The 24,367-nt window shown below is 29.9% G+C and overlaps 1 protein-coding gene across 1 annotated transcript; it reads right to left on the reverse strand.

Moving 5' to 3' along the window:
- Positions 1-10,136: 10,136 nt before the first annotated feature.
- On the reverse strand, positions 10,137-23,626 carry LOC129967051 (leucine-rich repeat and immunoglobulin-like domain-containing nogo receptor-interacting protein 1). Its single transcript, XM_056081691.1, has 3 exons — positions 22,495-23,626; positions 19,671-19,819; positions 10,137-12,182 (listed from the first exon to the last, which is right to left on the reverse strand). Exons 1-3 carry the CDS (start codon positions 23,160-23,162, stop codon positions 12,034-12,036), a joined length of 966 nt encoding a protein of 321 aa, XP_055937666.1. The 5' UTR covers positions 23,163-23,626; the 3' UTR covers positions 10,137-12,033.
- Between the last annotated feature and the right edge of the window lie 741 nt (positions 23,627-24,367).

Below are 24,367 nucleotides of genomic sequence, written 5' to 3' on the forward strand. Positions count from 1 at the left end.
AAAGATGTGCTCAACTTTCCTTTTCAGTGTTGTTGTTCGCAACGACTGCAAATCGGAGCACTCTGTATGCTTAGTCAGGTCGGGGGGGTAGCTGCATTGTGGCAGTATTCAATCTTCGTTACCAATATTTATATAATTCAAGATTTCTTACCGAAAGGGAGTTACAGTGGCCTCGTGGCAAAATCTTGACTTGACTCTGGATTGTCGGAGAGACAGAAGAATTCAGGTTCAAAACCGAATCTACTTAAGATAGGTCGTGTACGTGGGTCTGAAGAATTTTAAATTTGATGTACCCAAATGTCCTATTGCTAGTGTGAAATAAAAATTTGTTTGTACAGGAGGGGGCTACCTGAGGTGGAGTTATCTAACCGCTGTTTAAAATTACATGGTTGATCCTTAAATAGCTCTCGTATTGTTCCAAAATTAAACATTAATTCAGTTAAATAAAAATAATTCTTATTGAAAGAGATGAGAGGTGTTCATTACTCATTTCTTAAAAAATGAATTGAGGCAATTATTTTCAAGCATGTGCATGCAGGTCGAGTAGGAAAATATCTTGTTTTCTTTTAGTTTGATTTAGTTAGGTTTGAATCCGATTTTGAAGTTATATGAGAGTGTTTTTATGAAAGGGACACATTAATAAGCATCCCATTCTCTAAATCCCTGAGAGGCCGCGGTGGCCTATTGGTAAGGTCTCGACTTGTGAGCTGTAGGTTTTTCAGGTTCGAGACTCGATTCCACCGAAGAACCGTCGTGTAAGGGGGCTTGTTGCACGTCAAATCCGTCATGCCAGATGTCCTCCCGCTGATGTGGTGTGGCGTGGAGAGGGGGGTTCCAGCGCTGGTGTCGTCCTCGTCATCTGACCGCGGCTCAAAATGACGGGGACCGTCCCAAAAGTCCTAGTGTTGCTTTACAACGGGACGTTAATATAACTAAACTAAACTCTAAATCCCTGACGGCTGATTTAGCGTATTAACTTTATTCTTTTCTTTTCTGTTATGTCTAAGTAGATGATAATATTCTGTTTTGGAAATTCCTATTAATCAACTAAAATTTCATAAAACACTTAAAATGTTTATGGATTTCCTATAATTTTAGTTTATTTAAATTGACTTTGTATTTTGAAACTGCACTTGGGCAGTTTTTTAAACGATCATGAAATTTCAAGTTGTGATTACATATTGCGGACGATTTCCTATTCTCTGAATTTCTACGCCACATAAGCAAGAGAACTTTTCAATCTGGGCATCAGATTTAATGCTCTCTAAGTCTATTTTCTGTGAAACATACTCTGAAACTCATGTTCTAATTCCGATGTCATACAATACCATCAGTTCATTATGGTTCAGATTTCACATTAATTTGTATCGTTTAAAACATTTAATTTTAGAATAGAACTTTCATAATTGGATGAATTCAATGCACATATGACACACATTATGAGTTGCTATGACCTTGTTGTAAGGCTTCGACTTCGGGTCAAGATAGTTCCAATTTCCATACCTGATTCCACCGAAAAGCCTCCATGTAAGCGGGTCTGATGCGTTTCAAATTCTTTGGGGCCAAATATCCTTTCTCTGGTATTGTTTGTACCACTTGCCACTTTCTATTTCAATGTATAATGTCGCCCCCTATATCCTGATAAAAAAATACTTCACATTACCAGTCCTACTCATACAGAGTAGACGTGGTTTTACTTTGCTTGTAATTGTTGATCCTTTATTATGAGTGTTAATAGTAATAAATTTATTTTTTATAATTAATATGGATTAAGTCCATTATTCTATTAAGTTCATTATTCACTAGCGACGAATTTATTACTTGCTGGCTTACCGCCAGAATTAGGCCTATCGCCGCCAGGTGTGAAGCTAAAGTTTGGGGAGGAAAGTATCAGCTGACCGCGGTTCAAAATTACGAAGTCCGTGCAAAAATAGCGCTAGTTTGTTTTAAAAGTAGAGCGTTAATATAACTAAAAAATGTAGACTGAAGATGCACAGCATTATAATCAAATAATTATTAAATCTATCCATTATAAAGATTTACGGTGTCATATTATCGCATTCTCTGCCACGATTCCCGCCTGATATTCAAGCTTTCTATCTAGTTAGATTACCCCTTTTTTGCTATCTTTTAACTATTGTAGAGACAGGGTCATCTAATAGGGTAGGTGGTTTGGTACAATTACATATTATCTGTGACTCTGAAACGCGTAATGCGACAGTTAGTGTGTTAAAGAATCAATTTAATCCAGTGAGGAGCTTTTAATATATTCAGGAACTTTAGATATTATATCCCTGATCGTCTAGGTTGTGAATTTTATTAAATCTAATTCAACAAATTGTTTAAATATTTGTGTAAAGGTATTGGCAATCTACCTATTACAGTACTTTCGAAATCAGAAAGTTTAGTTTAGTTATATTAACGTCTCGTTTTAAAGCAACACTAGGTCTATTTTAGGACGGACCTCGTAATTTTGAACCAATTCGAAACCAGAAAGGAAATATACTTAGGAAATTGTTTGAACTAATACAAGAAATTCCAGCACTTTTAGAAAGACAAGAAAAGCTTGATTGAAAAATGTGGTTCCTAATGAGGTTCTAAATAGCATTAAAAATATGCAAGCATTCACATCAGACATTTTTCATAAATAATCTTAAGATTACAAGGCAATTTCATAATTGTACTTAATCACTTGCTAAGTGACTAACTAAAAACAACTAACATTTGAAATTTTTGTATTATATTCTGGTATGAAATTTAGGGAAATATACTTTCTTATCCGAAGACAAATTTAAATTGTCAACTCATTTATCAAATAATATAATAGATCCCTCGAAAGAGCTATCGTTTTCGCTTAGACTGTTTGCAGATAAGTGAAATTTAAATCCATTCTACAATTTTTTTTCAAGAAATAAAAAAGTCATCCTTTTTAGTAAAAACAAATTGATATGTCAGATTTATCTTAATAATCTAAAAGGAAAAAAGCTGATTGATTTTTATGAGACAATAAAGATAGATGATCAAGAACTCGCTCTTAAATCAGTAAAATATGTAATACTTTTCATCAACGCAAACATTCTCATTTTATGTGTATAAAAACCTCTTGAATTACGAATTTATTTAAACTTCTAATTAGATGATATCTTTATTTTGGTCGTTTTTTTCCTCCCACATGAGTTGGCAAAGATCCTGCAATACTTAAGCTTATCCACTAATTTTTTTAAATTGAATTTTTACTTTGACTTAAATAAAGATTTAAATGTAAAAAACTCCGCAATTCGATTTACGAATCTGAATGTATCAGTCCATTCGAATAGGTTAAGAACAAATATGATTTCAGATGCAAGATTATATTCTTTATTTGAAACTTAAATTATCTTTAATTTACATGGTTAATCAGTGTAATTTTAAGCTTTCATTGTAAGTTAATGCAAGATAAAAAAAACAATCCTATAAATATTAATAATTTAATTCATTTGTTTTATTTTCTCGTATACGTAGTATAGAAAAGTGTAGAAATCGCCAAAAATAATTCGAATTCGAGATTTTGACGAATCTCCATCCTGAGTTAGAAAAACACATTTTTAGAAAATGTCCGTCCACATGTCTGTATGTGATAAGTATAGCTCAAAAATGCTTCGAACTAGACAGCTGAAATTTAGTATACGATCTTTACATCAAATTTGCATATTTCTATCAAGTTCTGTTTAGAGGAAATTCGTCTTTTCGATGAAATTGTAATGCGATACTTACAAAACGAAGAGAGCACGAAATATAAAATTCGCTACGCAGATTTAACATGTGCAGAGTAGACACCTTTCAGATTTTGAGCCGAAACTAACAACAGGTTGACTATCTGTCGGTCTTTACTATCAGAAACGTGTAAACGCGATAATTAAAAAAACGCAGTGACTTAAGGTGTATGTACACACTTGAAACTTCGAAAATCGTTCAAAATATCGAATATTTTTTTTATTGCTTAATAATGTTCTCTGAACCTTTAGCTTTCAAACGATACCAAGATGTTGTCAATATTCGAAATATTTCTCGAGTTATAATTATTTTTCTTGAGGTGCTTTCATTAAAAACTCTAGTTACGGTGTTTTTAAAACTCATTTTATGAAGAATGATATTTTTCCACTATGTTGCTTCATTCAAACAATCATAACTCAACAAGAAATTAACCAAATACAATTATTTATATATCAAAATAATCTGTATGAAACAGTGGATGTTTTGTGCCTCAATCAAAGTTACATTTATAGAAATAAATTTTTAATAGCTGTTTAAAAGTTAAAATTACAGAAAAAAATCTCTCTTTTTCTATTCATCGTTGATGAAAAAATTGTTTAAAAAAATATACATTTTTATAACTTGTTTGAGGCAGACAACATGAAGACTAACATTAGGCATAATTAGGCATGTGTGTCTGTATAAATTAGAATTTAAGATATCATGTTTCAAAAAATAGTCTAATTAGCTCCTTAAATATTAATTAATAATGAGTGCAATATGGTTTTTTTTCACTGAAATGAGTTTAAACATATATTAATAACCTACTGTAAAAAAACTGGATTTTTAAAAGTAAAATTTAAAAAAAAATCTTCAAGTGTGTACGTACACCTTAAATATATCAAATCATGGTATGGGATTTTGTGACTATAAGTGCAGTTTTGTGTCAACAGTTTATTTCAATCGGTTGAGAAAAATATATTTAAAACAGAAATTCGATTTTTGCATATGATTAATGAATGCTAGGGTTTAATCGCTAAATAACTCGCCAAGGATGACACGATTGATTCAGTAAAAATGGTAAATTAGAGCCAAAAATTAATATTTCGGAACTATTATACGCCCAATGCTATGTAAGATGTTCTCTGAAAATAAAACCTTTATTAGAGAGTATACAAGTAAATTTTGGAGAGACAACTGTCACACTTTTTTTTTTTTTTTTTTTGCATTTTAAACTGATTATATTTCCTAACATTATAAATAAAACTTCTTTTCATGAATTTATTATTGAAAAGCATAGGACATTAGAGGACAAAAAGACAACCAAGGAGTACGAGAAAGAAATAAAATTGCGAATTACTGGCTCTCATAACTGTACAGTCAAACATTAGAAGGCACATTAGACTCTCTTTGCCATAATCAACATTTTTTTTTTTTTTTTTGGCCAAATTGTTTGTCAAGGCAACTACATGGCAAAGAAACTTCACGACTGTTTCCCTCTTTTTCTCTCCATTTACTTGAACTGATATTCTTATGTTGTTAAATTAAATCTTGTTTACATTGGGATAATTGTTGTCACCAGTAGGAAACCATGTTATCCAATCAAATCTCATTACCAGTCAGTAATCGAACGATTAGTTTACGCGACGATACAGATGATAATGATTTGCCGCTATCTTTTTACCTTACCGAACATAAGTATAATTTGGTGACTGGGGACGAGATTGTTTTAGTCACGTGAACTGTTGCGGTCAACGATTGTTCTTGTATAAACATGATCTTACTCTGTCTAGCTCCAAGGAGTTTTTTTAAAACCACCCGCTTTCAAGCGATTCTGATGCTACATTAGTAATGAAGTCATTTAGTTCAGCTCATTTGACGTTAATTACAGCCATTAGAATTTTCATAATACTTCTTTAACATGGCGATAAAAGGTTTTGTAGTTTTAACAATTTTTAAATATTAATCTATAAAATATCTAGTTTTTTAATGAGAGGAGTATATAGTATTATCTATTCCATTTTTCTTCCTTTTTTACTGTTAATATGAAGGTAAAATATTCAAAAAATTTGGCGAGGACATTATTAAAAAGTATTTATTTATCCTTGTATATGAAATATATAAAAACTTAATAAAATAGCCAATTATTCCTCATTGAAAAATAATAAAATAAACACCAAGAATCCTAAAAAAAGCATAAAAATGTTAATCTGTTGTCATTTGTAACGAATTCAGCTTGTGAAAAAAGCACATTTTCGCGAATAGAAAATTACAGACATATTTGACCTTTCATATATGGAGGAAGGAAATACATAAACAGACTAATCAACAGAAATCCGATTCCGACAAGAATTGATACGATACCTTTGTCGGTCCAAAAAGCGGGTAAACGTCTTATTCGAAACAAATAAAATAGATTCATTTCAATCTGAAAATGAGAAAGTAGAAAAATCACTGTGCCTATAGAAAAGAAAAATACTCCTATCAAAATATGATATTCAATAGCAAACTGGGTTGGGTTTTGTTTATCTATGAAGTAAAATAGTATACCCAAGAAAATAATGTATACTCCGAGTATACCATTAAAATACAATTCTAAATAATTATTTGCTACAAGTAAGCTGTTTTCTATAAAGGCCCAGCCAATGATATAGAAATTTATTCCTAGAATTTCCATAAAACGAGAAGTGGTTTTTCGAATTCCGTGTGCTAAAATAGTTCCAATTAGAAACCCAGCTGATGCTATTTCAATATAAAAATTACGTGAAAATCGGACATTATGTGGACAGGCTACAGTGATGAAGAAAGCGATCGAGTTCAATAACATAATGAATGCTCCAAGTCGTTGGCGCTTTCTTTTCATCGCCAAGGCAGATTTCAACCTACAAAAAGAAATATTCAATTAATTCACGAAAATTCTATTTTATGTATACTGGATAATCGAAAAAAAAAAGTATTATTCAGATGTGCTTTTCTATTCGAACTATTCCTTGATAAGAAAACGACAGCAATCCATTCAGACAACTCCTAAAAGTAAAGTTGTACTTTAGGAGGTGTTGATTCAGATGCTTTGTTTTCAATTCAAGTTATTTGTTAACGAATGTTTTCTATTGAAACTATTCCTTGATTAAAAAAAAAAAAAAAAAAAAAAAAAAAAACGATTACAATCCATTCAGATGCATTATTTTCAATTCGGATTATTTGTTAACGAATATATTTTCTATTCGAACTACTCCTTGATAAGAAAACGACCACAATCAATCCAGGTGCTTTTGTTTTCTATTCGGATTACTTGTTAGCGAGTAAGTTTTCTATTCGAACTATTCCTTGATAAGAAAACGACCACAATCGATTCAGATGCTTTGTTTTCTATTCGGATTATTTGTTAATGAATATGTTTTCAATTCGAACTATTCCTTGATAAGAAAATGACCACAATCCATTCAGATGCTTCGTTTTCAATTCGGATTATTTGTTAACGAAAATGTTTTCTATTCTAACTATTCCTTGATAAGAAAACGACCACAATCCATTCAGATGCTTTGTTTTCCTAATCGGATTATTTGTTAACAAATATGTTTTCTATTCTAACTATTCCTTGATAAGAAAACGACCACAATCCATGCAGATGCTTTGTTTTCTATTCGGATTATTTGTTAAATATATTTTCCATTAGAATAATTCCTTGATAAGAAAATGAACGCAATCCATTCAGATGCTTTGTTTCCTATTCGAATCATTTGTTAATGAATATGTTTTTGATAGCAAATATTTGTGGGAATTTGTTTAATATATTCTGAAAATTTCGAAAAAATAAATGAATTAAATAAGTTTTTTTACATGAAATAACATATGCATTATTTATTCATATGAAATACACATACATAAAGAATTTTGAATTTTCATCAGTCTTATTTTCTATTCATTAACAAGTGGTACATTTTTTTTTGTACCGCTCATACCCTAAAAAACACAGTGTCTTTTGCATTTCAAAACTATTGTAAGTTAAATGTGATATATTTTAAAATGTTGAAAAAATCAGTCTAATATCAAATATATTTTCTATTAAATATATAATACAGGAGTTTGTTATCCGAACATAAAAATGCTTTGCTAAAATGATCTTATCGAAATTTTTATGATCCCATGAGAATTTTCTTTACTTTTTATTTGGCTATAAAATTTTATTCATCATTCATTTATAGAATTCACAAAATTTAAATGTTAAATTTCAATATAACAAATTATTTAGCCTGCAATTACTATTTAACAACTTACCAATACAGGATAGAATCCATGTCAAGCGTACATATAAACAAGTACGATAAAAATTATTATAATGATGTAAGTATAGACATCAAGTTGTTTGCCTTTTATGTTATGGCGTAGTTCTGCCAGAAAGTCCTTAGTCAATTACATAAAATTTATAGCCAGGAATTTCAACGAACATGTTTATTCTAGTAGACTATGTGCTTATGTGATTGATGCTCAGTTTTGAAAAAAACTAGAGGGCAAATAGCATGATCCTCGTAATATTGAGTTTTCATAAGATTTCGAGAAAAACACCGAAGACAGCAGTCTATATTTTATATTTAAATAGTACGTTAACATTATTTTTTACTAGGTTTTTATTTAACAAGAACCATATCCAAATTTTACGCGGAGTATTCGAGGCGTATTCAGAACTTTTCAAATTTCCACACTGCACTAATGCGATTGTTCCGTTTATCAACAACAGATTCAACATGGACCAGATCTAGAGATGCGAATTTTCCTCTAAAGATTAAAACCTTCAGTCGCAGCTGTTTCTTACTTTTTATATGCTTACACTATCCTAAGGTTTTTAAAATGCTCTCTTGGCAAGCCCGCAACGAGCGGGATTCAAATGGGAATAATGGGTGCTTCTTCTTCATGCCGACCACCCCGACATTACTGAACGAAACAGTATCGGAGAAATGGGTACTATCGGCTAAATGCGGGGACCTGAATTCTATATCTAAAGAAATAAACTATCGCAATTTATCTTTTATTTTTACAATGCTAAAAGCCTCATGCATTGAAGCAGTAATTATCTGCATTAATATAATTTGTAAATAATATTTATTATATTACATACTCATTAATAATATTAATTCATGAGCTGGAATTTTGCATTTGCAATAAAAATTTGTTTAATAGCTGTCATGATTATGTGCTGCCATCTACTGGGAAGAGTTTACTCTATTTTCATAAAGATAAAAGTCATGAAAAAATGTCTGCAACACTATCGTTTCAATTATAATTTAATGCGCTTGGTTTTATTTTTCAGCTTTATATGTCTGTATGAGTGAAACAATTTGTTCAAAGAGAGAGTTTGAATAATTGTATAAACTGCCGAGGCCAAAAGTGATTTTTTAAAATTATTTGGAATGAAAACTGAAAAATCAAACTTCAGATAAACATCATCTTTGATATAAATTTCGAAATACCTCTTTACAAAGAAGAGTATATTTGAATTTTCAATTCTAATGATTAACACTAAATAGCATATTTAAGTTCAGATAATGGCATAGTATTTCTGAGAAATGTTTTAGAAGTTAACAATGCAACACACATGTGTTTTCTTTTGCAGTCTAGAGCAAGTTGGTTTCCATAGGTCTGAGATTTGAAAGAGTGATATTTCTTCATTCATTTTTCTCTTCTGTCTGAACCACAATTCAAAAATATTCTGTCGTGCTTCTAAGGCACTTTTAAAACAACATTTTGCATAAAATGTATTTTTATTCAATAAAAAATTTATGAAAATTTTAAAAACAACAGCATTTAAAAAAGTATCAAATCAAATCTACTTGCCTTTTAAAGGATTTTTCAATAAGTAACAATTCTTAATAAAGTTCAAAATTTAAAATATTATTTCCAAATTAATTTGTTTATCTCAATTTCAAAATATAATCAACAATTTCTAAGTTTAATAAAATTTGAACATAAACTATTTTTTATTTCAAATTTCAAATGAGCGAAATTTCTTTTAAAAGCAAGCTGAAATTATAACAAATTTTAAAGCAATATTTTAAATCAGTTAATTATCGATTATAAAAGATAAATCATTACTCAATTAATCGTAAATTAAAAAATTGCTATATAAAATGGAAATTAACACACATTCTTAAAAATACAATATTATTTCTTAATGCTACTTACTAACTGCATTTTTAACGTTTTTATTTTGTTTTGTGTGCATAATATTTTTTTTTTTTGTGCACTGTTGCTGATGTATTAGAAGCTGATTGTTCTCCATGATTTATTTTTTCGTTGCCCATTTTTTGTAAGAAAGAAAATGAACAAGATCAATAAATATTCTTATTCTATACATAGGTACCAGAAATTTGGAGAATTTTTTTTTTCATTCAAAACAAAAACACAAATTGGGAAATCAAATATTTTATTTACAAAATCACTTGCAACATAATCTTTATTTCAATTTCTGTTTTCATATCATACAGTCATGTGTATTTATTCTAGATGAAATAAAATTGAGATGAGAATCATGAGAATAGGAACAAGACGAACATGATGGTGGAAATGCAATATTTGAAAGATCAGCATAGTAAAATAAGGATATAATTATTTCATAAATTGAAATATTATGAAATATATCTGATAAGGTTATTGTTAGATAATTGATATAGCATAGATTTTACAGAATATATGAGAACAACATAAGACAAAACAGAAGAATCCATCAACTAGAAATTTATGCAGTAGGATCTTCAATTTTTATAATTATTTTTATTAAACTTTTTATTGTAATTTATTATTATATAAGAATTACTGTAAATGTTTAGCAAAAATAGCGCAGGTTCTATTACTTATATAGACCTAATCATTTTTATTACAAACTAGCTTTTACCCGCGACTTCGTTGGCGTGGAAATAGATTGGAATTTATAGCATCAATGGCTTTATCTTTTGTTACGCCTGCGCATGCGTGAATTTTCAACGCCAATTGGGACAACACAAATGCCTGAATTTTCTACGCCAGTTGGTTTAATGTAATATAGATTATAAATTTTTAATTCCCTTTATTCTGTTTTATTTTAATTCAAAAGTACTTCAGAATGAATTCGAAAGATCGATTCATTAACAACGTTTGATTTAAAATGTATCAAACACTACGAAAATAAACAGAATCGTTTGAAATAATAGTCAAAATCATGTTAATCCTAATCTCATTGACGGGGGGAAAAAACCTTGAAGCTTTACTCATTTGGCGATTTTTGGCAGATTTCTGGCGGGAAAGTTAGCTTTTAATTAATAAACTATTAACCACTCAATAAAACGGAATAATTAGTAGCCTATGTCCTATTCCAGACTATAATCTATCGATCAGCTAAATTTCATCCAATTCTGTTCAGCCGTTCTGGCGTGATTGACTAACAAACATCCATCCATCCGAACTTTCACATTTATAATAGTAGTATAGATATATCTTTTATAAACTTTATGAAGTTCTGCAATCCATTTAATAAATATATCAATTAAAAAAAAACTTGCAGAAAATAAAAGGTTTATGAAAATGCAAATTTTTACAAGTGAGAATAAAACATATTTCAAAGTTTTATGCATAATTGTAAAGAGGAAATAGTGTAAAAAGTTAATAAAAACATTTTCTACAATTTTTTTTGGAAACAATTCTTTTTTCTCCCTCGTACATGAAGTATAGAGAAAGTATTGTTATCGTCAAAAATTTGAAACTCGACAAATCTTTACGTTTTATTATTTTGTATTACTATTTTGAAACTTTATTAATTATTTGCTTTCTTCTTTTGATATTTTAAATAGTTGTAATCCACAAACCGCAGGAATCAGTAGAGACTCTACTACATATTGTGAAAAGGAAAATTACTAGCTGATGAAGAGTGAAAAAAAAATTCTTATGATTTCAATTGGTTCAAATGAAATGGCATCAAATGATATATGAAATACATACAATATCGGCGGATTCTTCTTAAATAAATGAAAAATATTTTACAATAAATAATACCTCTGTTTCCAACAGTTAAATATTTTTTTCGTCATAACCGTGTTAAGAAATTCTATCAGTCATACTCGTAAAAAAGCATCGAAAATAGTTCGAAAAACAGCATATAAATGTATTCTTTGCATCCCTTTGTTTCCTTCATTTTTACTCAAACTCGATTCTAGTTCATTATATTCCAGTTCAATTCTGCATTCACAAAAAAGCAGCAAAGTAGAATGAATGCTGTTCTTCAGCAAATATGTAAACACGTCTTCTGGTTAAGTGCTTGATGATGTTGCATTTTTAGCGAAAGCAGCGGAAATCCAAATCGCTCAGGTTTTTCAAAAGTTTGCCGTATTTGAGTTTCGGCGCGTAGCAGCTGCCTGTGAACACCGCAGGTGATTTCCTTTTTGCAAGCCACAGCATTTTGCAGTGGCACTTGAGCGGGTTGCCTGGAACAAAGAAATAAGCAATTATTATCGCATCTTTCTTATTTTCCCCATATTTCTTTATTAGTTAAAAGTTATGCTTGTTAAAAGTCTCTTACGAAACGGGGGACAAACGCAAAACGAAGCTTTTCAAGGTTTTCTAAGAATCATTACCTCGAAATTGTTTCTTATACAATAATCTGTTATGCATTAGATTGGAGAGGATTCAATTTCATATGGTGAATTGCTTACATTTACAGTTCCAACAAAAATTCATATAATGGTACGATAGAATTCCAATATTAATTCGGAAAATTGGGGGCCAGATCTGATCCGGATAATCAACTATCGAGGTGATTAAAATATTGATGGAAATAAAAGTTATTAGAAAAAAAAATTAACTGTCTTAACGTATTAATTTAATGACAAAAAATCCTAAGTTATTTGCATAATGTTTATTTTCATATGGTATTAAAATAATGTTATTTAGATATATCTCTTAATTTCAGTTGTTTAATTGACATTATTATTTTTTTACTCTAGAAAATACCTATTTGAGTCTGTTTTTTTTCTTCTTTTTTTCATAAAGTGGTTTGGATTATTTTAGTTCGAATAATCTGAGTTCTACTGTAGTTGGTTCCCAATTCTTTAATTCTTTCAAAGAATTCAATTATTTCAGAAATTTTATTTACAATAATTTTGTTGATACACTTATAATAGATTTAAATATATATTTTTAAATTTTTATCCTTAAATATTAATGTAATGATTTAAAAAGTATCATTATCTATATTTCTTAGCTATTTTTATAATGTGTGAAATTTTTGCATCTTAAATACCATACTTTTGTTGCATTGAATGGATTTAGTTGCTTTTAGGTAATTACAATATTACTTGGATCATTCGGAGGTGACGATTGCACAATAAAAATTAGATTTATTTAAAAATTCCAATAAAGAAATTCAGGCTCAAAAAATGAGTATCTCAAGATAAAATAACGGATTTTAAACTAATAAAAATCACAACTTTTTTAGTATATTGCTCATAATTAATTATTAAATATTAAGTAATTTAAAAAATAGATAGTAATCTGTATCTAAAAACTGTTTTTTATAATAATTTCAATGAACAAGAAATCACCTAAGAATTAATAATATAATAAAAATATAATTAATTTAAATGCAACAATTATACCATAAAAATTTATAGTAGGTAATATAATTCATAACTAATCTGTTCAAAGCCTTTCTTTAAAGTGGGAAAATTCTTATTGCTTTCTTTGCTTGAGCATACTGTACTTCAACAGAGTGCTCTTGAATTAAGAGCTTTAAAATTATCTTCTGACGATAATTGAAAATACAGTTTTTCGAATGTATTTAGCTAATCAAAACCTTAGTATTATAGTTTTTGCGATTTTAAAATTTTATTTGAAAATAACAAAGAAAAATTCGAAATTTAGATGATATTTTAACAGTATGTTAGTAGAAAATTCTAGAAAACAATGAAAAAAAAATGTGAATTGCCAAAGAAATCAAATTAAGAATATTTAACTTAATAGAATTTCTCTGCCAACAGAACACAGTTCTATATTTTGTGAATTTGATCAAATTTTATAGAATTAAATTTCAATAGCAAGAAAATTTGTAAAATTTATCTTGGCAAATTTTTGAACATAAAATCTGCCTGTATTCAGATTTATTTTAAAAGAATATGAAATGTAAACATCTAAACATTGATACAGTTCAAGTAATAAAATATTGCATTCAGAATTCTATGCTTTTAACTTATGAGGATAATTTATCAAAATAGAAGCAAATATAGATTATTATAATTCAAACCTTTAACTATACTTTACTATATCCATAACGGTACTTTAATTCAAACTTGACACATAGTTAAATACTTTTATTAGTAGCTATTTTAATCCATTTAAACACGCACGAATTTCTGTATTTTAAAGTTTTTTTTATTCAATTGAGATAAATTATTCCCCTCTTTTCAGCAGTTGCAGTTAAAAATAGCTCATTAATTATTCTCTCAGTAGTTTAAGCGTAATTCAGCAATTCGGCGGAGATTCAGTTAAAGAATCGAAACAACATTACTTCATGCTCAGTTGAATACTTAATGTGTTTTACAAAGTAACTTTCTTTAACTTTCAAAGCAGTAAATATTTAAACAAAAACCGAGCTTTTGTTGAAAGCTCAGTAATTCCGTTGTGTTGTAAAAAACATGTAATTTAGACATTTGTACAATTCTACATGGAATTCGGGTATTTTGTATAAGATTATGTAATAGATTTGTTAAATTAATTTTGCTTAATCGTGCATTTTTATTGTTATTAATTTTATTTTTATTAAATTTATTTTGCTCAGTCGTGCATTAAAATAGTAGTAAATAACCTGCTGATGTTTAGCGTTAGGATTAAAGTCCAATTTGAGAGTTAAATAATATTTATTTTAAACAAATTTTGTTATTTTTTAAACTGGGTGTCACCTTAGCCAGTAATTGCTGTCTAAATTTCTAAACACAAGAAGAAGGATTCTTCTCGTCAGATGGGTTTAAGATATGCTAACAAGTCAAATATATGTAGATGGAATGCTATCTCCAAATTATCCGCCTAAGACTCTAAAGGTCAAAACAAACCCCCCCCCCCCGCACTTTTTAATGAGGAATTTGTGGTGAAAAGCTTATAAGCCAGATAACAGCTACGAAACACGGGCAATTGCTTTTGTCTTGTGGTCTTGTTACTTGGCTGTGAACCACAAGGTCCCAGGTTCTTTCCTCGCTCATAACAATCCGCTACAAATTACATGATAGACAAGTCTTTCGATGTCACTTAGCTGATTAAATAAATAACTATAAATACAAATTATGCAACTGCTATATGTATCTTTTGTATTTATCACAAAAGTGCTCGATATATTATACTTTCAGATTACGTCCAAGCGGTGGTCAAAATTCAAATTTCCAGGCTGAAAGATTAGAAGTTGAAGATCTCATTCCTCTGAATGTCGATAGTATGTGTGCATCGACATTGAGAGGAATGTCAGTGCACACATATAATCGACATTTGCTGCTTCCGCATTTGCACACATTTTATCAACATTTGCTGCACTGATATTTGCTGCTTGTTGGTTATATCTGAGTTAAAAATATGACAATTTAGTGGAGTTATAGTTTGGTGACAGAATATTGACTTTGTGATCGGTTAACCAGAGAGGATTTGAGGTATATTTTCACCATATCTGATAGCAATATGGAACTTTCACATTTTGAAACTGTTATCTTCAAATCATTTGTCACGATGATATAGCTGTGGAAGTTATGCGAGAACAGAATGGCTTTGAACTTTCACTGTTGGTTATGGGATAAGGTTGGAAAACAGTAAGTCATTTTGCTCAGTCGTGCATTAAAATAGTAGTAAATAACCTGCTGATGTTTAGCGTTAGGATTAAAGTCCAATTTGAGAGTTAAATAATATTTATTTTAAACAAATTTTGTTATTTTTTAAACTGGGTGTCACCTTAGCCAGTAATTGCTGTCTAAATTTCTAAACACAAGAAGAAGGATTCTTCTCGTCAGATGGGTTTAAGATATGCTAACAAGTCAAATATATGTAGATGGAATGCTATCTCCAAATTATCCGCCTAAGACTCTAAAGGTCAAAACAAAACCCCCCCCCCCGCACTTTTTAATGAGGAATTTGTGGTGAAAAGCTTATAAGCCAGATAACAGCTACGAAACACGGGCAATTGCTTTTGTCTTGTGGTCTTGTTACTTGGCTGTGAACCACAAGGTCCCAGGTTCTTTCCTCGCTCATAACAATCCGCTACAAATTACATGATAGACAAGTCTTTCGATGTCACTTAGCTGATTAAATAAATAACTATAAATACAAATTATGCAACTGCTATATGTATCTTTTGTATTTATCACAAAAGTGCTCGATATATTATACTTTCAGATTACGTCCAAGCGGTGGTCAAAATTCAAATTTCCAGGCTGAAAGATTAGAAGTTGAAGATCTCATTCCTCTGAATGTCGATAGTATGTGTGCATCGACATTGAGAGGAATGTCAGTGCACACATATAATCGACATTTGCTGCTTCCGCATTTGCACACATTTTATCAACATTTGCTGCACTGATATTTGCTGCTTGTTGGTTATATCTGAGTTAAAAATATGACAATTTAGTGGAGTTATAGTTTGGTGACAGAATATTGACTTTGTGATCGGTTAACCAGAGAGGATTTGAGGTATATTTTCACCATATCTGATAGCAATATGGAACTTTCACATTTTGAAACTGTTATCTTCAAATCATTTGTCACGATGATATAGCTGTGGAAGTTATGCGAGAACAGAATGGCTTTGAACTTTCACTGTTGGTTATGGGATAAGGTTGGAAAACAGTAAGTCATTTTGCTCAGTCGTGCATTAAAATAGTAGTAAATAACCTGCTGATGTTTAGCGTTGGGATTAAAGTCCCATTTGAGAGTTAAATAATATTTATTTTAAACAAATTTTGTTATTTTTTAAACTGGGTGTCACCTTAGCCAGTAATTGCTGTCTAAATTTCTAAACACAAGAAGAAGGATTCTTCTCGTCAGATGGGTTTAAGATATGCTAACAAGTCAAATATATGTAGATGGAATGCTATCTCCAAATTATCCGCCTAAGACTCTAAAGGTCAAAACAAACCCCCCCCCCCCGCACTTTTTAATGAGGAATTTGTGGTGAAAAGCTTATAAGCCAGATAACAGCTACGAAACACGGGCAATTGCTTTTGTCTTGTGGTCTTGTTACTTGGCTGTGAACCACAAGGTCCCAGGTTCTTTCCTCGCTCATAACAATCCGCTACAAATTACATGATAGACAAGTCTTTCGATGTCACTTAGCTGATTAAATAAATAACTATAAATACAAATTATGCAACTGCTATATGTATCTTTTGTATTTATCACAAAAGTGCTCGATATATTATACTTTCAGATTACGTCCAAGCGGTGGTCAAAATTCAAATTTCCAGGCTGAAAGATTAGAAGTTGAAGATCTCATTCCTCTGAATGTCGATAGTATGTGTGCATCGACATTGAGAGGAATGTCAGTGCACACATATAATCGACATTTGCTGCTTCCGCATTTGCACACATTTTATCAACATTTGCTGCACTGATATTTGCTGCTTGTTGGTTATATCTGAGTTAAAAATATGACAATTTAGTGGAGTTATAGTTTGGTGACAGAATATTGACTTTGTGATCGGTTAACCAGAGAGGATTTGAGGTATATTTTCACCATATCTGATAGCAATATGGAACTTTCACATTTTGAAACTGTTATCTTCAAATCATTTGTCACGATGATATAGCTGTGGAAGTTATGCGAGAACAGAATGGCTTTGAACTTTCACTGTTGGTTATGGGATAAGGTTGGAAAACAGTAAGTCAATCTTCCAAAACAAGATAACTAATATCTGAAAAATTGAATCCTTTTAGTATATATAGTTTTTGGAACAGCGCTCTATAAATCAGAAAACTAGCTAGGCAGTAATTAAAATTTCTCAGAGAAATACAAGGCAAAAATCTTTATACCTAGCACAAAACTCGTATTATATGATTGGTGTATCTTGTTGTTGTTTCTTATGGCACTTGCCATGGACAATCCCGCTGTTCGAAGACAGCCGATTTAAGCCTAAGGGGGAGCACCTCTTGTTTTTATCGTAGAGCCAACTTGGGCCAAGAGTACGACTTTGCTACTCACGCATCACTCATTCGCTTGCACAACCCCTTTTTACAGGAGGGCACATTCACACACCTCACAGATAGAACAGGAATAACAACCATGCCCAAACCGGGACTCGAACCCGGGACATCCAGAACACGGAGAAGATGCGCTATCCCTATGCCAGGACGCCGGCTTGGTGTATCTTTAATCAATGAATTGCTTCTAATAAAGGGAAAAGATATAATGAAACCGATACGAACGAAAGGAAAAAGTTAAGAAAAACATATCGAGAACCAAAGAAAATATTGAATAAAAGTGAAGGAAAAAACATATCTGTAGGCTTAACAATTCCAACTGGTAGGCTCCAAATTCAAGAGAGGAAAAAAAATCACTTTTTGCCTTCCGTCATATAGCTTTTCTTTTTGGGAGAATCATTATTCTTTTGAGTACTGTTTGGAAAACAATCCTATCTTAAGTTTCTCATAGCTTTCGATTTATTTTCCACCGTTTTGTTTTCTTATTATTCCTTTCCCTCCCTATTTTCGTTCTTTATTGTAATCTTATTGTATAAAAAATTAAAAAAATGAAAATGCTGGTTAAAATTTCTTTTTAGATGTTGCAGCATTCCTGCAGATCTAATGAATGAAATAGCATTGATTGAAATTGTAAATGATATAACTTATTCAGTGACATTTTTGACAAAACGATTTGATAGAATAATAAATCCCAAAATCAAGCTGAATTGTCATTGGATGTAAATACTTCGTCCTTGCCAGAGACATGAAGGACTGACTTCGAAATAGAAGGAAAAAGCTGTTTCCGGACAAAGCTAAATAATATAATAAAAATGCACGAAGCAGCTGCCATTAATCATGGGCATGTGAAAAAAGAATGGTTTGTTAGACAATTAGAAAGCATACTATTTAAATTTAAATTTTTTCTCGCTAAGTTTGCTTTAACCGTAATTCTGTAAAGTAATAAATTTGAAGCCTAACTTTGAAGATAGTATTATTATTATCATGTGAGAAAATGATGTTACTTTGGTTGGAGGTTTTTAAAACGATTTGAAGGCAACAAATTGTTGATTGTCTGTTAATGTAGTTTTATTTTGAAGCCGGCTTTCACAGTATAGTTTTTCCATTATTTATCGTCTGCTAATGTAGTTTTATTTAAGAATCGTATAGCTTTTTCATTGTATAGCTTTTGAATTATCTATCGTCTGCTGTTGTAGTATTTCACTTGGAAATCACAGTGTTATTGCCTAACTCGCGCAACGTTTTTTAAAAATAAACCAAACAAGTTTAAATATTGTTTGTTTAATTGATGAAGATTGTTGGTTCAGGGATAATTTCAACTAACTAAAATAATGTTATTAGAAAATAATGCAGAAGTTTGCCACATTAAAGTTACAACTTGATTTCCAAATTATACTTTATACAAATTGCCTTAATTAATTTAAGTCATTTACCAGTTTAAACCGGTTTGAAACAATCACGAGACTATCAGATTACGCATGCTTCGATATTTAGAAAAACGATGGTTTTTTTTTCATCTCAAAATCTGTCGAACTCCAAAACTTTGTTTGCCAGCTAAAAAAATTATATATATATATATATATATATATATATATATATATATATATATATATATATATATATATATATATATATATATATATATATATAAGGGAGGGATAATGACCGATAGAGAAGTCTCGTGGTTGTTTGAAACCGATTTAAGCTGGTTAATGACTTAAATTAAGTCATTAAGAGTTAATAATTACCATCTAATAAAAGACTGGACAGATTGTTCCAAATTCCTTTGAATGCACTTTCGTGAATTTCCGAAATCATGTTTCCTTGAAGGGCGATGTATTGTAAATCTGGCATATCTTCAAAGAGATCGATGGGTAACGAGTCGATCTTATTCTTCCTGAAAAAAGAAACTTTTGTTATTTAAGAAAAATTAATAAATTCAGATGTCGATTAAGAGAATTATGAAATAAATCTTACAAATCAGGGTATTCTAAAATTATCCATCAGAATAAAATTAAAGTGTGAATTAATGTAATGATTGCAAGTTCAAAAATTTCAAGAATTTTCCTTGTATTATTTTATTATATACTAGCCGCCTTTGGCGACCAGCCGGTTCGCCAATCTTAATGTTCGTTAAAATTTTAATAATTAAATATTTTATGCAATTCCTACTTTAATAGTTTCTTCATCAAAATATTTTAAATCTTCAAATTTTGATAGTCATATAATTCACTCATAATATTATAAGGCCCTTCAGTCATAATGTAATATATATCTCTCTAATTTTCTGTTGACTCCCGTAGAATTTATACTTTAAATTAAAGTGGAAAGGATTAATCTGCAATTAATATAATAATATTTTTTACTGAAACAAAGTATTTTTTTTTGTAATCTGATTATTGAAAACAGAGTCACTGAGCGTTTAAACTTTATGGGCACTAAAGAATATCTTTCTTAATTTATGTAATATTTCAAGAATTTATATATATATATATATCTTAAACGTACTGTATACAAAGCATAGAGAGAATATTGTAATCTTAATTAAAAAAAAACCCTTTGAATTAGGCAAATGAATTTTGGTACATACACTACCAAGTCTATGTTCAATCGGAAACAGCTTTTCTAATAAGAGTTAGGAGTCAACAGGTGAGTTACTAATTAATCTAAAGCGTCTGGCACTTTACAAGTAAAAAAGTTAAGTTACGTTAAGTTAAGTTAATAAAAATTACAAAAAAATTTCAAGTTCAAATAAAAAAAGATAATAAAAAATGTAAATTTATATAAATAATTTAATATTTTATTTACACTTTCAGTGACCAAAATGCGATCTTTTCTCAATGGAAATCCGAAATGAATTATAAAAAAGATAAAAACGCGAAGTAAACTTTATTTTTATCTACCAGAAGTAAATTTTATTCCAAACTTAAAACTGTAATAAATAATAGATGCAATTTTTAATAAATACCTCTCATATTGCAATTTATTAACAAAATTATGTTTGCAATTCATCATTTTGTAATTAACGCCAAAAGATTTTATTTTATCATTTTCAAGCTTTAGATAGATGTCACGGCTATCATATTCACAATTCTTTTTCAGATTACCCATAATTCCATTCATTTTAAAAAAGACATATGAAACGTTAATTTTTGTTGACGTCCGTGCAAGCTTTCTGTTCTTAATCTAGAGAATTATTAATCAGCCAGCAAAATTCTAGATTACGTTTTTCTTTTTAATAAAATTTTATTTCTTAGAAAGCTTTTGACTTCCAAACCATTTTGTTAGAAGGTTGCATTTTTTTTTTCAAATCATTACAAATAAGATCAATTTTTGCGGGGTTAAAAATTGATCTTAAAATCTCAGTAAAATTTATGTTTAATTATTTTTAATATATATATATATATATATATATATATATATATATATATATATATATATATATATATATATATTTATAACGAAAATTAAAGTATTCATTCGTTTATTAAAAATTGATAGATACCAAATTAAAATTAATTGTATTTAATTTGAAATTAATAAAAATGAAATAATAATACTTAACATCGATTATATTAGTTAATAGAAATTCAATATTTCTATCTTATTAACAAAATTCATGTTTATCAAAAATTAATCAAAACTTTAAATAAATAATATTTGATATTTTCGTACAATATTTTTTAATGAATGACATTTTAGATTTTAAAAATGTAGCATAATAGGACCATAGCTAACCATAGCTTGCGGCTTTAACTTTTATAAAAATCTTGCAATTCTAAACTCTTAAATGTTACTCTTGAATTTGCTGTTATGAAAAATTAGTGAGAATAATTAGTCTTTTTTTTTCTTACTTATTTTCGTTTTAAAATTTTAGCTGAATCATAATCATGATGTAGGAGTCGAAAATTAACCTAAAATTTTCTTTTTTAGATAGAGATGTTTTCGCAAGATATAAGAGAAAAAATTGAATGCTGCTGCTATTTTGCAAAATTTTTACCGCATTTTTAATTGTCTATTATTCAAATGGTTTCAACTAGTTCAATCTCGTACAGCAAATCACATACAATTACGTACAGTTTGCAATTGTGAACTCTAAATTCATAAATCATTCAGTGGTATTATAGTTTTGTAATTTAAGACTTTAGACTTTTACTTAAAGATTTTTAATGCTCTTAAAAATCTTAAAATAATTACAAAAATTTTAAGTAAAATTCTTTTTTCTTAATTTTAGATTAATAAAAATGTAAGAACTCACTTTGAAAAAACAAATAAATTATTTACTACTTTAGAAGCAAATGATTTATAAATAAGCTTCTGTTACATTATTTACTGCGTCGAATTAATTAATGAATTGATCGAAAATACGTTTAAACATTTTTTCATTTCAGAATCATTTGTATCATTTACATTAATCGAATGATTGATCGTCGTATGATGTGGCAAAACTAAATATCATAAATATAACCAAAAGAATTACAATTTGAGTGATTCAAATATAATGATGTTGCTATAAAGATCTCATAAAGTTAAATATAATGACGTTATCAACAAATTCTAATCGAAACTTACCCGAAATAAAAGAATTTTATTTTCGCTGGCTTCGGAAACATGCTTCTTTTTAATTCGGTGATTTCATTATTTTGGATCGACACATATTCCAAATCAGTGAATTTCTGCAAGGCGTTGTCACTTATTGCTGTTGTATTAGTTGAGGTAAGTATAAGACTTTTCAACTTATCCGTGAGGTTATCCACTAGAGTGCCGTTTAAAACTTGCACCGGCATGTTCACCACAGAAAATCTTAGCAACCTTTCTAGCACTTTCAAAGGTTCCCAAGACCAGGCTCGCCTGAACAACACATTGTCTAGATGTAGTTGTTGCAATTTGATGAAAACATTGCCTTCTAGCAGCTTGTCTAGGACAACGGATTTCACATTTAAGAAAATGAATCCACAAAAGTCTAGTATATACAAAGGAAGGTAATCCAGTGAAGATTTCTCAAGGAAAACTTCTTGCATGTTCTTTCTGGACCCACAGCGGAGTACGCGCACGAAAGTTTTAATATCATTAATGTTCTCACAATAAATACTCTCAGCAAACGCCGGGTGTTGTTTGCATGGTTCCAGAGTCTCTGAAGTACATTGAGTGTCTGTGTAGATGATGGTACATGAAATAAAAACAGGTAAAAGCACAAATACAATGCAGATGATGATGAAGCACTTACTCTTCGTAGACATCTTGTCAGTCTGTCAGACGCTTTTCACAAAAAATAAGCTACACGTGAAGGATTTTACATGTGAATCAGCAATCGTGTTACAGGTGATTATCTGTGTCCTTTGATAAATGTCCTTCTCCAGTTTCATCAGAAGATGTGGCAGATCACAGAAAAATTATAAAAAAATCTTTTAAATGCACCAAAAATCCATATTTTCTGAGTACATATTACTCACGGCCTTCAAGTTCATAAAAATGGACGACTGACAGTTTTAATTTATTTCACTGATACTGCTAATGATAAAATCTTTTAATATAAGAAAATACTAATCTGCTTACGAATGGTTTTCAAATATCAACCATCATCCTAGTCACCTTATCCTACTGCTTAAACAAGTACTTGCATCGATCAGCTTTGAGTAAATCTGATCTTTGATTGAACTGCAGATCTGATACTCAATCGATTAGAGAAAACTAGTTAATTCGCTCCAACCTATAGCTAATATGATACCTCTTTCGGAACTTTCGTCGCTTTTTATGCTTTAATTTTTCGACCTTGTTCCGTCGTCACACATTAATTCCACGTGATATAAACAGTGAAATAATTGCGATCATGGTTCTCAGCATCGCATTTTAAGTGAGCAACAGGTCAATTTCAAGGGGCTTTAGAGGTCACTCGTGCGATTATCGAGGAATATTTAAAATGTTTAGTTAAAATTTCTCAGATAAGAAGTTTAAATAAATTAAATTTTATTTCGATAACCGGTATTTCGCATGGAGGAGGGTTGAGAGTTAATATGTAGATACCATTCAGCACGTGTGACAAGTTCACATGGTAGGTCAATGACAGGATTTATACGGATTATTTATGAAGTTCTCTACTGATAAGCACTGTTGTGAAAAAGGAAAAAAATCGAATCTACAAACATACTTAAGATTCTTTTATTCTTTTTATTCGGTATGAAATTAAATTTTTAGTAATGGAAAATTCTCTTAAAATTCTCCCTTGTATTTAAGATAGGCATTTCATAATTATCTATAATGTGTCTTTTCACCTATTTTAGGAAGCAAAAATAATTATATACGCGTATTCTCATAAACAAAACAATAGAAACAGAATATCTTTCGGATCTGCCTTGCGAATGTTTATATTCAGTTTTGTTCGCGACGTAATCACAATTCTAAACAGACAAAGGAAACTTTCTTTTTTTGAGTTATGAAGCTGCTT

The sequence above is a fragment of the Argiope bruennichi genome, chromosome 4 (assembly GCF_947563725.1).
Source record: "Argiope bruennichi chromosome 4, qqArgBrue1.1, whole genome shotgun sequence".
Taxonomy (NCBI): Eukaryota; Metazoa; Arthropoda; class Arachnida; order Araneae; family Araneidae; genus Argiope; species Argiope bruennichi.